Consider the following 18,096-nt stretch of genomic DNA (forward strand, 5'->3'; position numbering starts at 1 on the left):
ACGGCACTTACTTTCTTATTGTTTATCAACTTTGACAGCTGAATTCTATTTGATCTCTTGAGTTAGACACTTTCAGGGGGAGACATTATCAGCAAAGTTATTGCCAATCAAAGATTGCCTTTTGTTATCCTTCACGGTGCTTATGCTTTTTTTTTCAATACCTTGCTTTGCAAAGGCTACAGCGGAGCGGGCAAACCCACAATGCTGCACCTACTGAACATCACTGTGGCCCGGTTCAAATTTGATTTTGGATGTTCTTGTATATGCCACTACTGTTTTTGGCGCCTACAATATACCAAACGTTAAAGCTATCCCTCAACTTACGGTTGAGTTGTGCATTTAGGTATGGCAGCAGTACCCACATCCGGTAAGTAATGAATGCAGCACTGTGGACTTGTGTTTAAAGGGTTCCTTACATAACAAGCTTCGACTGTGATGGCAACACCTTGAAGGTGTGCAACTCGTAGCAGATGACCTGTTCCAGTTGGATGTCTGTGCGCAGGCTGCCTAGCCACATTCTTGGAACCATGCCACCCACAGAGACTACTCAGAGTATGTGGTTGTCCTTGGGGAGTGGTCTCGTCACTGCACCCCATGGTGTCTACACTATGTAGCAGACGCAGCTGATGCAATTGTGGGCAATGATTGCTCTGTTCAGGACAGGAGTGAGCGCTCGCATGCATGTGCTGCAGTCTGCTGGCCATGCTACGTGATGCGGACTGGCTTGGTCCTGCACCAGCTTGACTGACAGATTGTAGCCACATCCAAGTTAGGCATTTTGAAGTGCTGTCAAAAGCAATGCCTGCCAAGGTGTCAGGCCAGGAGTGGCCAGAAGTGAGCGCGCACTGGCAACCATATGTGTGGTCTGACTCTTGAGTTACGTGTGGTTTGAGGCTAGTTGAGTGTCCAAAACTAATTGAAATAAGCGAAACCTGGCAGCTATGATACCGATAAACAATGTGGCCAAAGGTTAATTCCTGCACGAGTAACTACGGCTGAGTGTGAATAGATGGTAGCCGATTTCTTTCGAAAGTACATAACTCTTACCAAAATTTGAAACATCAGTCCTTACTTCAGCCTGCTTATTAAACTGCATCAATAAATATACTCGGTAACAGTCAGAAAAAGTGTACTGATCCAAACGCTCTTTTTGATCGATTTCATCTATCAGCCATTAGCAGCTGTCAATGGAAATCTTGCATATGACGACATATGCAAGCTGCCAATTGCTTCAATATAGGTGAGGAGAACGCCTAGTTTGAAAACAGTGCGTGTGAGAAAAATGTGACCTTGCACTTTGATTGTAAGCTCCATGCACTGTGCATGACTGCGAAATTCGGCTGAGATGTTTGCAGCAGCATATGTTATCTGCGAATTGTTTTTTCACCAAGCCTGAGTGGTTGTTCAGCACTACTTTAAGTTCATTTCTTTGGCATTTCATAATGAAATTTCACTTTTGTTTTGCTTGTGCAGCAACGACAGAGGGTGACAACTCGCAGCTGGGATGCCGCTACCACTGTTGCCTCTGTGATTACGAAACTGATAAGAGTTGTCATCTGGAGGCACACACCAGGGTCCATACTGGCGAGCGCCCATTTAAGTGTCATATCTGCCCTCGAAGCTTTTCACAAAGGATCAACCTAAACGTACACCAACGCATTCACACAGGCGAGAAGCCTTTTCAGTGTCCTTCATGCCCTCAGAGATTTTCACGAAAGTCTGTATTGAAGAAACACATGAGCGTCCACACAGGTGAGCGGCCATTTCAATGCCCGTCGTGCCCTCAGACCTTCTCCCAGAAGTACGCCGTGAAGCAACACCTACGCATTCATATAGGTGACTTACCATACCGCTGTGATGTCTGCTTCAAGTCCTTTGTCAGGGCTGATTATTTGAAGAGACATAAGAAAGCAAAGCACTCTGATACCGAGAGTATGTCAACAGCCATCTTGAGCTAGGGTGAATTAGGCATTACATACACATGAAGCATGCTTAATGATGTTCTCCTGCATCAGGTAGCACAAGCGTCGCAGTATGCTTTTCAATGTTCAGCTGCCAAGTCATTTCAAAAGATGTTTCAGGCTGGTCTAGAAAGTTGCAAGGACATTTGTAGTAATAGTGTTGTGGTGCATTAGAGTGGCCCTGTTTATGTTACATTATTTTATGCAAAGGCACAACTAAGAAACGCTCACCCCTGAATTATCAAAGTACATTCTTATTACTATCTTGTAATTCGCAAACACCTTTTTTTTCAAATTAGCTTATTGCAAAAATAACTGCACCATTTCTTGAGAAGTATAACACACTAACTCCAAAGCAACATGTGTAGTGAAACAGGCTACACCGCTGAGGGTGTTGAACTTTACCGGTTACACAATGATAGTTTGCACTTTCTGAAGAATCCTGTGTATGTGAAGAAGCTGCTTATGCTTTTCCTAAGGTTTTCTGTGCTTTTCAAGTATGTATATTCAATATAGTGCATTGTAATGCTTATTACAATAGAACCTCGTTGATACCTACCCGTTACGTACGTTTTTCTGGTGCCAACATCCGCAACCGAGAACGCAAAAAATGACCCGATCAAGTTACGCTCATTTTTTACCGGTTCATGCGTTCCCAGAATACATGAATTTTCGGCACCAGCATTCAGTGTGTCACCAAATTGTGATCCTATGATGCATTTTCTGGCCGCTGGATCCCATGTAAACAAGAAAATATGCGAGGCATGAGCAATCGAGAGCAGTATATAGCTGCCTGCCATGGCAGCTTCACTGCAGTACTCGCCCGCCTGTCTCACATGAAACGCTGGCGCACACTCAGTTTCTCATTTCAGTACGAGCAAATCTTCTCCAAGGTCGTCGTACGCAACATTCACAGCGAACACCGCCACTCCTATTGCGATGAGCATTTTGCCTATCTGTTTGACAGCACATACGTGATGCTGTCGGAAGCGTAGCACACGCTTGTAATAGGCGATAACCGAAATGCACCACCGTTCTCTGCTGCAGACTGCGATTGTATACGTTTGCGGGCTGCTAGATCCCATGTAAACAAGAAAAGGCACAAGGCGCACCATATCACGAACGGTATATAGCCACCTCGGTTGGTGCACGCTGCATTCGCAGCTATCGCCGCCAAACCTACTGCAATAAGCATCTTCACCTATCTGTTTTACAGTGCGTGGTGTGTAGTGCCACTGCACGCTTTTAGTAGGGAATAAAATCATAATTCAAACGCGCCGCCGTTCCCTGCTGCAGGCGGCACGATGTGGGCATCACGTTTTGCTTCGGTGGCATCCAGTGTAGCCCACCAGCTCGATCTCGTTTCGGTCTCCCATCCCCTTCTTAGAACACCACCGAAAATAAAATGCATCTCCGGCTGCCAGTGCACCATCAGCACCCCACATGTTGGCGTCTCGTGCCGCAACGATCAGCGTGACACATCGCATTTGTAGATGTCAACAATAGTTGAGTCTCAATTTTATTAATGACTTCGGATCGTACATTTCCCCGGTTAGTACGTTTTTTTTTATCACGTTCTTTTTCTAAAACGTATGAATGAGGCTTCATTTTATTAATTACCCTTGAAATGTCTGAATGATGTGCTTTGCTAAGTTCTGTTATGAAATGCTGTGTTTGCTATATGTTACTCCATGTAATGTATGTTTATATGCACTCGAACCTTGGTGTAATGAGCACAGATATAACGAATCATTGGATATAATGTAGTAAATAGAAAATTTGGTTGGTCATGTTTGAGTTTAGTGGAGTTTCTCCTGCTTTATCAAAATTTAAAATCGGAAATCTGTCATGGTATTGGATATAGCAGAGGAAATTTTGGTTTACAAGTGCCTTAACATGCATATATATATATATTCAGGCAGTAAAATATTAAATACAATTGCTGCCCAATTTTTTGGACCTGAATAATTCCTGAAGCACCACTGCCTACCCCTACCACCAATGTACAACAGCAATAACTGATGTTTTGGACACCGTAGGAAGTTTCAGCCATGAACCGTGTGTGTGATGTCGCAAACATGGTGTCCATGAACAGAGGTGCCGTCATGTCAACTGGCTCGGCACAAAACTACAACACGGGTTGCCCACTCCCGACAAAGCAGTGCGGATTAACCCTAGCAGCCTAAGCGCTGTGGCCGGCGGAGTGGCTTGTACCCGGCTGTTGCAGGAAGCATGCTGCCAGTATGTTCGTACTCATACACCTTATCAGTATTTGAGCGTGGGATCAGAAATAGTTTTGCGAAAAAACGTTGCTGATAGTGATGTCATTTTTGCCGGAAATGCTGATAGTGAGAGCAAACTATTGGACTAAACAAAATAAGGTTCATAGTTTTGTTGATCCTATATGTATAGGATCATTTATATTTATATTTATCAATGCACATTTGCTTTGCTAATTAATTTAGTGAGCATAGTGTCACAGGTGCCAAGGCAAACATGAACACATCTCACTCGATGACTGCAAACACTCACTGTTGCAATGCTGGTGTGATGGTAGAGCGCCGGCGACAGGCATTGAGTGCTTCTTGCTGCCACTTGCTTCACTTTGTCTTTGGAACTTGAGATTACGCAACCTTCAATCCTAGATGTGCATGAACACCCCGAATCAAGGCACTAGCCATCTCGGCTAGCCTTTGAGCTCACCGCAGATTGCCTCCAAGTCAGGGTGTGTCATCTGCATATGCACTCAGCCACGTGCACAGTTATCCGCAGCCACGGCCTGGCTAGAGCTCACCGGACTTTTCCTTCCCTTCCGCTTAGCCTGCGCTTGATCGTGTTACCACATGCTTTCCCTCCCACCCCTGCCTACAAAAGAAAATCGACTAGGAGAAAGCATTAGGTCATGCAGTCTAATTTGGCCAACGAACTCTGCATGATGCTGTTCCTTTTGCTTTATCCCTAGCAGTATCTGCCCAACACGTGACCTCCAAGACTCTGCATGTTGGCCTATAGTTTTCAATTGATGCACGCTTGTTTGGCGGCTTTTCCTCTGCCTGCAGAGTGGAAACACTGAAACCTACCGCTCTATGTTAGACAATCACATGTTGAGCCAATATGTTGCCTTGTGCTCACTCCTAATTTTCCCCCTCCCCTCTTGCCTTGGAGGAAACTTGGTTGAAAATGCACGTGTCCGGCTCTAAAAATTGTTAACAGCACTTTAACCAGAGTGTCAAACTGAATAGGAACTGAACTGAAAACTGGAACTGAGCCATTATTTTCAGCTGAACTGCAAACGAGTGATTATTTTTTTCCTTCATCTTACAACTGAACCCGAACAGGAACTTATTGAAGAAACCATTCCAAACCGGTTCAGAGGACCTAAGTGCCCACTGCTAAGGTGTCTGAGAGGAGAATGTTGGAACAAGGCCGAAAGCGTCTCGTAGTTGATCAGCAAACAATCCCACTGACTCGGAGAAGACTGAAGTTGGAATAACCTCAACTCAGTTCTGGCTCTTTTTATGCTGTTAATCTTTGTGCAACCAAGGCTGCCCTTTATGGGATGAAAAATGCCGGAGCTTTATGTGCTTGAACATCTTGCTGCAGCCAAGAGGCCAGAAAAATTCTTTTCAAGTTACTGTTTTCTTGTACGCCCTTAAGGCACTAGAAAAATCTATCTTCAAGATTTGAATAACTGGTACCCATTCACATTTTCACACTGTAACTGTATTGGGTAAATCTCATGAATAATTGTTTATGTTTTGAAAAGCTACACTGATATACTTCATAATGTACACTGGACCTCACTGGGAGAGACCCATTGCAGGTCCTCAAACACAAGTTAAATTTTGGAATTTTGGAAAAGAAAGTGCTTTCAAGCAAGAGTCACACCAAATTTTACTGAGGTATACGTGGCTTTCTTATGGTAAAATCAGTATTTTAGTGGTAATTACTTTTTTTTGGCTTATGTTTTTATGGCACAGCACTTAGGCAGGTGATGGGTAAAGGTTCTCATGCTGCTTTCTGAGACACATGCAGCGCTAAAAAATGTATTGGATGCACATGTATATAGTACATTTCAAGATGGATGCAGGCATTATAAGCTCAATCATTCAGCATTTGCTTAAGTAGAAATAGAAACTCAACATTACAGGGTCTCTCTCCTGCAATGACATTTTCCTGCATTGCAGTCCTGTTGTGTGCTTTGTTTAGTGATGTCAAAATAAACAGATTTCTGTTAGACATTTTCGGCCTATCATAAGATGAGCCACTGATTTCAATTGAGGGTTACCCAACCTTTATTTTTCACCTCATGTCATTTACGAATAAATATGCATTGTATCTGTTGTTTATTTCTTGCTCCCACTGACTTTGCACTTAACAACGAAATTCTGCATAAATGTCCTATTTCTATCAAAAAAGTTCATAAGGTATATATTGTTTCTCATTACCTAAATTTCCTGCAGTGTTGTTTACTACTGTATTTTAATGACTATGAGTATCGTTATCCTTGTCAACAGAAAGAAAAAAGACAGGAGGAATAATGCCAATGTGATTGCAATACTTATTCTATATTTATACCAGTAGCCATATTGAAGTTTCCTTGGCCAGGAAAAAAATATTTTGCTGAAACAAAGATAAAAAATACCATCATGCGTCTTTTTGAACTAACATGCCCTTCAAGCATGAACAAAAGTCTAGTCTCCTGTTTAAACCATATTTGCATTCATTTTCTTGCAACACAATGAAAGTCTGTACAATATGCAATGTCATGTTTTCACCATTTGTGGCATTCTTGTCTAAAGCTTACACATGAAAGATCAGCTTCCAGAAGCAAACGCTAACCCTTAATCTGGTTCCGCATAAGTTCCAGCTAGTAAGAGGAATTTTTTTGCAAAAACGTTCAGCTTACTTAAATGTAACTTGCATTCCAGATAAAGTATAAAATATGCAAAGCTGTTACAGTTATTTTTACTGGGTTGTATATGCAGCAGTGTTCCACATATTTACTAGCTGGATCATAGTTGCAGTCAATTCAGTCTGATTATATAGCGCTATTCCACATCCTATTTGGAACAACATTTTGCATACATCAGTAATTTTCACCTGTAATTGTTTTGCACAAGAACATATCTGGGCAGCATTGCAGTAAGGTACCGGGCCCCGTCACTACAGTGACGGGGCCCGGTACTTTAACATCTACACTACAGTGACGGGGCCCGGTACTTTAACATCTACACTACAGTGACGGGGTCCGGTACTTTAACATCTACACTACACTGACGGGGCCCGGCACTTTAATGTCTACACTACAGTGACGGGGCCCGGCACTTTAGCATCTGGACTACAGAGACGGCGTCCAGCTCCTTAACCACATTGAGATGACAAAAATACGAACATATATAAGGACGTGTTGATATAAGAACGGTAATCGAGGTCCCATGACTATGATCGTATACGACAAAAAGTGGAGAATAGCGTTTTTGTGATTTCGCCAAGTTCCATGCTTGGGGCCCTCCTGCGTACACGATACATTTTTGTTGCGCATGAATATGTTCTCAGCGATCTGTGATCAAATCTCGATACATCTTGCGTGAAGGTTAGGCTGAAAAGTGGCTTCTACATAGCGCGTAGCTCATGGAGAAATGTTTAGGAATTTTTCACAGAATAAGAAGACACAAAAGAAATACTACTTAGTGTTTGAAACAATACAAGTTGTTAGGCTTACATGAGAAAATACACAAGCATGACAAAAAAAATTGTGCATGCAGGAGGGCCCCAGACTTGGAACTTTGCGAAATCGCAAAAATAGCATGCTCCATTTCTTGTCATATAAAACGTTTTCCCAAGAAAACTAGAGCGTTTCATGCAGAGCTGAGGGTTATTCCTTTGTGTCAACATATTCGCCCAAAACATATAAAATTCCATAGAAAACAAGAAGAAATGGTAATGAGACTTTGATTAGCGTAATCTGAACACGCCCATATTGAGAAAACTGTATAATTTCGAAAATTTTACACAATTCCGACAAAACCACACCTTACTTATTGGCGTAGATGTGACAGACACATTTAAAGTGCAGCCACTTCAGGCACGCATCACACCCAATGGCGTTATCATGAACCCTTGCCGACATGCACTACATGTCCACAAACTAAGATTATGCTTCTGAGTAATTGTTGCAGTGGGCGCGGCCCACCCATCATCGGTGAAATAGTTCCGGATTTCACCTATCTCAACTCTGTCGTCCAGAACTGCTGAAGGAACTTTCTCAGGGGCGACTTAATTTCTTTTTCACCAATCTTGTGTGCCCTGATAGCCTTTGGAGACATGGAGCAACATACCTTAAAAAAAGCACAAAATTTCGGTAAAGCACTACAATCATATTCCGAATCATAATCCAATCCTAATACAATCATAATACAATCATAATACAATCAAACTCCGAAGTGGTCGGCACACCGAGCTTGTCACCATGCCTCCTGGTGATGAGCCCGCCTCTGCAACGGCTTCGGCTTGTCCGACTGCTCCAATCGTCATGGTTGCCCCACATCGTGACCCAGGTGTGTTCTCTGGCCTGGAGGGACAGGATTTCGACGACTGGATCAAGCTCTATGAACATGCCAGCGCTAATGACAGGTGGGACCCAACGATTATGCTCGCCAATGTCATCTTTTATCTCGGCGTGTGGCACCAAACGCATGATGACGAAATAACCAGTTGGGGCAGTTTTAAAGAAGCTACGGGAACTGTTCGGCGACCCCATTGGGCCCAAGGCTGCCGCGAGAAAGGCTCGTGCGTCTCACGTTCAGTCATCTACAGAGCCATACGTTTCCTACATCCTCGACGTCTTGGCTCTATGCCATAAAGCTGACGATCATATGTCCGAAGCAGATAAAGTTGCACATGTGCTGAAAGGCATTGCCGAAGACGCTTTCAATTTGCTTGTTTTCGGCAACGTCTCGACTATCGACGCCATTATAAAAGAATGCCGTCGCCTTGAACAGGCTAAGAGCCGCCGTATCCCACACCACATTGCGCGGCTACCCAACACTGCTGCTACGTCGACATGTGAGGGTGGACCGCGTCAGACCACCACCTGTGACGACGTCACCCGTATTGTTCGCCGCGAACTCTAGGCTGCCTGTTCGCCAGCCTTCTCCACGACGCCTCCCGATCCGCCAGCAACCACCATTGCGATGATTCAGGCCGTCGTCAGACAGGAATTTGAAAACATGGGTCTGAACACCGTGCGTTCCACGTCTCGACCCAGCGGTCCCCAGTTATCTAGCGGCCCTCCTCGCCCCCGGCAGTCCTTTTCTGCCACATCTCGCCGCAACCCGTCCGAATGGCGTACCCCTGATGACAGGCCGATCTGCTTCCACTGCTGTCGCATCGGCCACGTCGCTCGTCACTGCCGCAACCGATGGCCACCACCTCCTCGGACTTACGCCGCCACTTATTCCCGCACCTTTGGGCCTTCTGTACCCTATGCCACCCGCCATGAAACCACTACCGCTGATGCCCCTGCTCCGAATCTTCGCTACAGCCGCTCGCCCTCACCTCGACGCCACCAGTCTCGTTCGCCCCAACCCCGCCGCTTTTCTTCGCCGCCTATCGCCTCCCGGACCCAGCCGGAAAACTAGGCACTGCAGCTTCTGGAGGTGACTCTGCGTTGTCGACCCTGCCCTCAAATCCTCTGCTCACGTTACCTACTAACCGAAACCTTCTTGACGTTGACGTTGACGGCTATCCTGTTACGGCACTCATCGATACAGGAGCACATCTTTCTATTATGAGTGCTGCCTTCCGACGACGACTGAACAAGCTCCTCACCCCAGCGTCGGCGCGCGTCGTCCGCGTTGCGGATGGCGGTACTGGGCCTATCATCGGCATGTGTACGGCACGTGTCAGCATCGCCGGCCCCACACTCCTGTCCTCTTCACCGTAATTGCTCGTTGCCCCCACGACCTTATTCTTCGCCTCGATTTTCTCTCCGCCCATTCTGCTCTTATTGACTGCTCTTCCAGTACCCTTCGCCTTGGGTTGCCGATGCTCGCAGAACCTTCTGACGCACCCCACTGATGCTTACGCTCCACCGGCTTTCTTCGCTTGCCGCCAAAGTCCATAGCCTACATTGAACAGTTGTCTTTCTCACCAGTTCCTGATGGCGAGTACCTCGTCACTCCTCTGCCCGACATCCGAATACAGTATGACGTCACCGTGCCTCACAGTATACTTACTATTACTGCGAACTACACTCGCATTCCTGTCTGTAACTTTGGATTGGCAAAGCAAGTTCTACCGCAAGGTATTTGCCTTGCCACCATTGATTGTCTCGGCGACCAATACGTGGCAGCGTTATCGACCGATGGTTCTCGCGAGCTTAGCATGCCCCTCGCGCCAGCCTCGGGCGTCGATCCCAACATAAAGAAAATGTTTGCGACGGACCTGTCCGTTCGCAGTCTGAAGACGTTTGCGAAGTATTATCGTTCTACCGCGATATTTTCGACTTCGACGATCGCCCGTTAGGCCAGACGCTCGCGGTCAAGCATCGCGTTCTTACTGGCGATGCTGCGCCTATTCACCGATGACCGTATCGAGTTTCTGTGTCGGAACGCCGAGTAATTCAAGATGCAGTGAACAAAATTCTCGATGAAAACATCATTGAGCCTTCATCGAGTCCCACGGCGTCACCTGTGGTGTTGGTTAAGAAGGAGGACGGCACGTGGCGTTTCTGTGTAGACTACCGTCACCTGAACAACATTACAAAGAAGGACGTCTACCCGCTCCCACGTATAGACGACGCCCTTGAATGCCTGCACGGTTCCAGCTATTTCTCGTCTATTGATCTTCGTTCGGGATACTGGCAGATTGCTGTTGACGATATGGACAGAGAAAAAACCGCGTTCATTACACCTGATGGCCTATACCAATTTAAAGTAATGCCGTTTCGATTATGCAACGCCCCTTCCACCTTTGAGCGTATGATGGACTCCTTGCTCCAAGGTTTCAAATGGTCCACATGCCTCTGCTACCTCGACGACGTCATCGTCTTCTCGCCAACGTTCGACACTCGCCTTGAGCGTCTCACAACTATACTTGATGTATTTCGCAAGGCGAAGCTGCAACTTAACTCGTCCAAATGTCGTTTTGGCCACCGACAAATTACTCTTCTGGGCCATCTCGTTGACGCTTCCGGAGTACAGCCTGATCCCGACAAAACTCGCGCTGTCCGAGAGTTTCCGGTTCCGAAGACAGCCGCAGACGTTCGAAGTTTTGTAGGGCTGTGCTCGTACTTTCGTCGTTTTGTTCCAGATTTTGCGACATTTGCTAGGCCCCTAACTAATCTTTTGAAGAAAGGCGTACGATTCTCGTGGGGTACTGCAGAAGCCGCCGCCTTCTCTCGTCTCGTCCCTCTTCTAACCTCACCACCAATTCTCGCCCACTTCGACCCTGATGCCCCTACAGAATTACGTACAGATGCCAGCGGTCATGGCGTAGGTGCCGTCTTAGCCCAGCGCCAGCGTGGCAAGGATCGCGTTATTGCTTATGCGAGCCGCCTCCTAGCACCATCGGAGCACAACTATTCCATTACGGAACACGAATGCATTGCTGTTTTCTGGGCGGTTGCGAAGTTCCGTCCTTACCTTTACGGTCGCCCTTTTTCCTTAGCCACCGACCATCATGCTCTCTGCTGGCTCTCATCGCTAAAAGATCCTACAGGCCGGCTTGGTCGATGGGCTTTGAGGCTACAGGAATTATCATATTCCGTGGTGTACAAGTCTGGCCGCCTGCACCAAGACGCTGACAGTTTGTCGCGTCACCCTGTTGACGACTCTGACTCTGACGCCTACATCAGAGCACTCATCGACCGTTTTGAACACTCTCCGGCCGATGCTGCTCTACGCCTCTTCGTCCTCCGCGATGGTACTCTGTACCGTCGTAACCTTCATCCGGACGGCTCTGAGTTCCTGCTTGTAGTACCTGAACACCTCCGCTCCACCATTCTAGAAGAGCTTCAGGACGCACCAACGGCAGGACAACTCGGCGTATCTCGAACCTATGACCGTGTACGTCGGCGTTTTTTCTGGCTGGGCCTTGCCCGTTCCGTACGACGTTATGTCGCCGCTTGTGAACTTTGCCAACGACGCAAGAAGCCTTCCCAGCTCCCTGCTGGTTACCTGCAGCCGCTCGACATCCCTACCGAGCCCTTCCATCGGGTCGGCTTGGACCTTCTCGGCCCATTTCTGGAATCTACATCAGGAAAGAAGTGGGTTGTAGTCGCGGCAGACTACGCGACCCGCTACGCCGTAACCCGTGCTCTTCCGACCAGTTGCGCAACTGATGTTGCGGACTTCCTCCTACATGATATCATTTTGATGCATGATGCTCCGCGTCAATTGCTTACAGACCGTGGCCGCACCTTTTTGGCCAAAGTCATTGACGACATCATGCGTGCCTGCTCAATACAGCATAAATTTACCACCTCCTATCACCCCCAAACGCACGGCATCACTGAGCGTTTGAACCGCACCCTTACAGACTTGTATCCAAATACGTTTCAGACGACCACCGTGACTGGGACCTGGCTCTACCTTACATTACCATTACATACAACTCTTCCCTTCTCGAAACTGCTGGCTTTTCCCCGTTTTACCTCTTGTATGGCCGTGAACCGACGCTACCACTGGACACTGTGCTTCCGTCCGCCACAGCTTCAACTAGCGATTATGCCCGTGATGCAATCGCCCATGCTGACCATGCTCGCCAACTTGCGCGCGCTCGTCTACAAGTGTCTCAAGACAAGTAGAAACAACGCTACGACCTCCGTCACCGTGATGTCCATTTTGTGCCCGGCGCCCTCGTGTTGCTTTGGTCACCATCGCGCACAGTCGGCCTTTGTGAAAAACTGCTTTCCTGTTACACAGGCCCATATCGCGTGATACGAAAAGTGACCGATGTCACCTATGAAATCGTTCTAGCCACGCCCACTACGTCCTCCGCTGTGACAACCAGTGACATTGTCCACGTTGCCCGACTCAAGCCCTACAACTCTCCATGCACCTTGGATATTTAACAGCACCGTGACGGGGCTTTTGCTGTCGGGGGTTAATATTACGATATTGCTACGGAACAGCCGCCACAGTGTGGCTGCACTGAGGAGGACGAAGACGACGCGTGTGCCAGTTTGATATATCGTCGTCATTTTTGGCTCCGTGAGCTTACCTGTAAATAAATTGTAAATAGCAGTCTGCTTCAGCTTCACGTAACAATATCATTGAGCGATGCTCAAGAGACGAGCCGCCGCGAGAACGACGAAGTTGGTCGGTGCCCTTGGCACGAGCGAGTGTCAGCGTGGCTCCAGTGTAAATGGCGTGCGAATAGCATCTTTCGTCTGTGTCTTTCCACACGTAACAATATTTATTAGCTATAAACCACTGATTCGGTGCCTGTATTCTTGCTTGGCGTTCTCTTCTTTGCGGTTTGATAATTTATGTAACTGGTGATAATTTTTATGTATGCTGTAAGGAAATCCTTTTTTTCCCTTTTTTTAATGTGCTAATGTGTAGCCTTCATCCTCTGCATTGATCCCCCTATGCTTGTACCGAATGTGTATTATATTTCGCATCCGGACCCATCCACTAGCCGGCGGCTATTGGGTCCAACAGTATTTTGCGTATGCACTGTACCACCTATCATGATGATAATAAAGAAATGAAGAAAGGAAGTTTACTGGAATGGAAAGGGAACGGTACAAATCGCATTAAAAAAAAGGCATGGCATATGTTGATGCTTGTGTAGCACCAGACAATGGATACTGTACTGGATGAAAAAAAGAAGCAGCGGGTAATTGCCCGCTTAGAAGACCGATAAGCATCCAGTGTGAAGCTAGAGAAATAATGATATTGAAGCTTCGAAGACTTTAGAAGAAAACACTGAATCATCGCGACGGCACAGCACAAGTCGCCGTATAGACGTCGAAGTCCTTAGCTATAACGAAATATATTTTTGAACAGCTCTGATAGTGTACATGCAACAATGGTTGCTTGCGTACGGTCAAATGCTCATATGCTGAAGCATAAAGCACACGGCACGGTGCGAAAACGCTCTCGTAGCGAAAGCAAAACATTGTGCGCGGACATGCTTGTAGACGCGCAGTCGGTCACCGCGAACCCGTGCGATCGCTGCATTGAAGCTTCATTCTGTGATGCTCCATTTGGTTACACAGACGGCCCACTATAAGAACATATTTCACATAGTTTTCTCAGCGATTGCTACCTATAACGCAAGAAACTGGTTTGGGGGAATCGATCGCGGCGGCCGCGCGCAGTGTCCCAGCTTACCGTATGTAGTAGGTAAAGAGATAGCGACTGTAAGCCATTCTGTGCCTTCTGTTTGTCCAATATTATTATTTTAAAGGTAAGGTGCTTCTGTGATTTCGAGAGTATTTGCAAAAATGTCCAGGAGAGCCCCCACATCGTTATTAGCCCAGAGAACGAACGCGAGCTGCGCTGCGAGCGCCGCTCGCGTGACGTCAGGGCACGGACTCGCGCCTGTCGTCTGCTACAGTTCGGGCGTTGTCCGGGCGCTTTCTGCGCTGTTTTCGTTTGTTCGCCCTCGTTCTCTCTGCTTGTATACTTATGGTGGTCGTCTCAAATATATTTTTACGACGTCTTCCTTTGCGAACATTTATTCAAAGAGCTAATTTCTTAGACAACAATGCAGCTCTCGAAGGCAACGCTACAGTGCCAGCCGAAGCGACGCAGACCAGCCCATTGCGGGTTTTTCATACGCGGATAGACAATCGCAAAAGCATAGCCCATATGAATCCAGTTATGATACCATGAGGATAGCAATAGGGGCTTGTTGGTACGGCATATCTTATTTTGTTGTAGCGCAAGCTTGCGCTATAACAAAATAAATTATGATACCATACCCGCCGCGGTGCAACAAGTATGTCACAAAGCTGGCTATATATGACTTCTACAGCAGTTACGTTGATTTTATTCCGCTAAAACAGGTTTGCTCACAACGAGTAGTTCATGGTATAATATCGAATTTTTGCATTTCCTCACAGAAACGCTCGGCAGTAGCACGCTGACTTAACTAATACTGGGGTGCTATGCAGGATGCGCCGAGTTTCTCGTTCGCCCGAGTTTTACCCGAGTTTGCTCGACGGCAATCAGTGAACGGAGATAGCGCGAAACGCGCCGAAGGTGCAGGCAAAAAAATATGTAGACAAAAAACCGCGTATGACAACATGAGCGCACCCTGCGCGGCACGCTGCTTCCACGTTTCAAGCGCAGAAGGCTGCACAACGAAACGCGCCAGCGCCGCGCATTGTTATCAACGGATTATCGCAACTTATCAATACCGTGACTGTCTCGCTGTCTGTCTGCACACTTGCCGTGAGCCGCTTGCCACGCCTTTCCCGGGCGCGTCAAGGGCGTGCCTCTTCTTTCGGGCGCTATCTTTCTATCCTACAACGAATGCGAACAGGGTACATGCGGCGCATTCTTGCACCTACACTTTCACTCTCAAACGAATACGTTAAAATACAACAAATAGAATAACAAAAATTTTTATTTCTTTAAGTATCTGTTTTTCGTTTTCAACGCTAGAAATTTGTGATGACAAACGCAGATCGAGCAAATTAAATTTCGCACTGTTCTTGCCGCGAGTGGCGACAGTGACGCGAGAGCTTAGAAGCGGTACGTTGAAGCGGGTCGCACGCACGAGGGCGTTCATACGGTGATAAGGCGCCTAGGGGCGCTGCAGTGCTATTCTCAACAAAGTCGGTCATGATCCATGGAGGGTCATGGCCACTCTTTCTCTATTCGGGGAATAAAAACGCAGCGCCGCGGTACGGCTGTTCATCGCAGGCGCTTCACTAGGCTATTAAGGCCCCCACTTTACCAACTAAAAACGACGCAACAGCTGTCGCTGCAAAATGCCGGTATGTTATTTTAGAGTGCGTAGTGACGCAGTTCAGTGAAAATGTACCAGTTTATCTTTGTGCGCGAAGCCTCTGCGATACATTGTGAAAAGTGCGTGCTTCCCCAGCGACACAATTCATCGCTTGTCATCGCTTGCCCAGTGAAGGTGCCTCTGAGCGCATGTACGCAGTATATGAGTGTGTTGTGCAGTCGAAGGTGCTTGCGGATTACCTCTGCTGGAGCCAGCAGCGATCGCAGATGGATATCGTAACGACACCGCAGCACTCGCATTTTGGCAGGTGAGGGCTCTTGTGTGCAGTTATGAAATCAGATTTCGAACGGAGAGAGGTGTTGGAACTGTTGAGTGCGCAGTGCTTGTGATGAGGAAATGCCATTGCTCTGGGTCTAGAAGAGCGAGTGATTCTCGGACGCTGATCGTGTTAACGACGCTGTGGCTCCGTTTCATCACCGATGACAGAGCAGCCATCTGAAACGACTGCTGCAATACGCACTCCTCAGCATCGTCGTCCCACTCGGCGCATCGACGCCTTGCAAGCAGCTACAGTGACGTGCCGATAATTCTTTACTGTGCGCTACGCGCCACAATGAAGGCAATGAAACCGTGTTGTGCTGCCATCTCAGCCCGAGAAAATGTATGCATAAGCCAGCGACAGTCAACGCTTTGTTTTTGATAGTGGTGTTCAGTACATCACCGATGACAGTGCGTTGTGCGCGTTTTATGTCGGCGGTCAAGATTGTTGATGCCTCTCAGCTCGACACCGCGTCGCTGTTGCCGGAAGATAAGTTGGGCGTGGCCCGACTGTAGTGGGTGCGCGCACAAGAGTTACATGCCTCGCGCGGAGCGTGACCTCTGGTTTTGATTGACAGGTGAACTCGTGCTAAACTCGTACATCGCGAAACCCCCTCCGAGTTCAACTCGGGAACATGGCGGCGGCAGCAGCAGCCTGTTTCATTGCATCCAGAGGCAGCAAGCGTCAGTATGACCGTCCGGACCCGTTCACCTACATGACCGACGGGGACTTTCTTCGCCTGTCGAAGACATCAGTGCGCTGGCTGTGTGACGAGCTAGGCGAAGACTCTCGTCTGCGGAGACAGTGTGGCGGGCTTCATTCGCTCACCGTCGTAGAGCAAGTCATCTGTGCCCTCCGTTTCTACAGGACTGGGAGTTTTCAGGGAAACGTCGGCGCCGAGCGTTACATTGGACGCCATCAAACTACTGTTAGCCACTGTGTCAGAGATGTGTCTGACGCGCTTATCGATGCGGCAGTGCGTAAGCGGTGGCTAGCTTTCCAGAATACTGCGGCTGAGCGGGCATAAAATAAGAATGCTTCCCACTTCGTGGGAACATTACGAACGTAGTCGGGTGTGTGGACGGAGCGTACGTAGGAATTAAGGTGCCTTCAATGCCAGCGTTACATTGAAGCAATGTTTAGACACGCCATATTGCCAAGTTTGTCACTTCTGTGTAGCCTACTTAAATTTTGTGTCAGCGACATCTCACATGCGGCTGCTTATGATACTGGCTTTTTCGCTGATTGATGACCTTTTGCCGATTGTTATACTTGTCTGTCAGGGTGCCTTCCAAATGGCTCACTTTCTTGGGAAAGAGGTTAATTAAGTATAAATACATAAATGGATATCACAAATTGTGTGAAGTAACCTATGAATCCTAATCTCATAAAGAACTTGGGGTTCTTCATTGGTGAAGTTACTTAGTATGCACAATGCTGAATTTTGGGCATGCGTAATCTATTGGTCGCACTATGAAACAGCGAGGCATTGCACAATTTGTTGCAGCGCGAGATGGGGATGTTGCACCAAGCCGGTTGTGCCTATGCATTTGTGGCGAAATGAAAATGCATTGAGAATCTTCGTGTGTTGGCTTGCATGAAAAAAATACTTCAGATTGTTTGCTCTGTTCACTGTCCATGCATGGGCCAGAGGTTCAGTGTATCTTCTTTTTTTGAGGGGGCGGCGTTAATCTGGATGGATAAATTGTATGTTTTCGTCTCATAATGGGGCTCTAATTCTTAAGCAGTAGAACAATTGCACGTCGAATCCTCTGCAGAACTCTCTGTACGTGAAGATGTCATGAACCACCAAGGCAAAATTACATATCGGGAAGGAAGTGTGAGCTATTCGATAACATGCCAGTGCCTTGCCACACAATTATGGAA

At 47.2% G+C, this 18,096-nt stretch overlaps 1 protein-coding gene across 3 annotated transcripts in view; it reads left to right on the top strand.

Moving 5' to 3' along the window:
* LOC139048629 (zinc finger protein ZFP2-like) overlaps positions 1-18,096 on the top strand; it is a 133,863-nt gene that overhangs the window by 85,563 nt on the left and 30,204 nt on the right. The window contains exons 6-7 of one of the 3 annotated variants that reach the window (XM_070523082.1): positions 1,474-1,668; positions 5,300-6,310. In XM_070523082.1, coding sequence (XP_070379183.1) covers positions 1,474-1,668; positions 5,300-5,310 — 206 coding nt within the window. In that variant the 3' untranslated portion in view covers positions 5,311-6,310. Of the gene's footprint in view, positions 1-1,473; positions 6,311-18,096 lie in introns of those variants that run through there. The other 2 variants (XM_070523080.1, XM_070523081.1) reach the window with 2 other exon arrangements.

This window comes from Dermacentor albipictus, chromosome 8, assembly GCF_038994185.2.
Source record: "Dermacentor albipictus isolate Rhodes 1998 colony chromosome 8, USDA_Dalb.pri_finalv2, whole genome shotgun sequence".
Lineage (NCBI taxonomy): Eukaryota > Metazoa > Arthropoda > Arachnida > Ixodida > Ixodidae > Dermacentor > Dermacentor albipictus.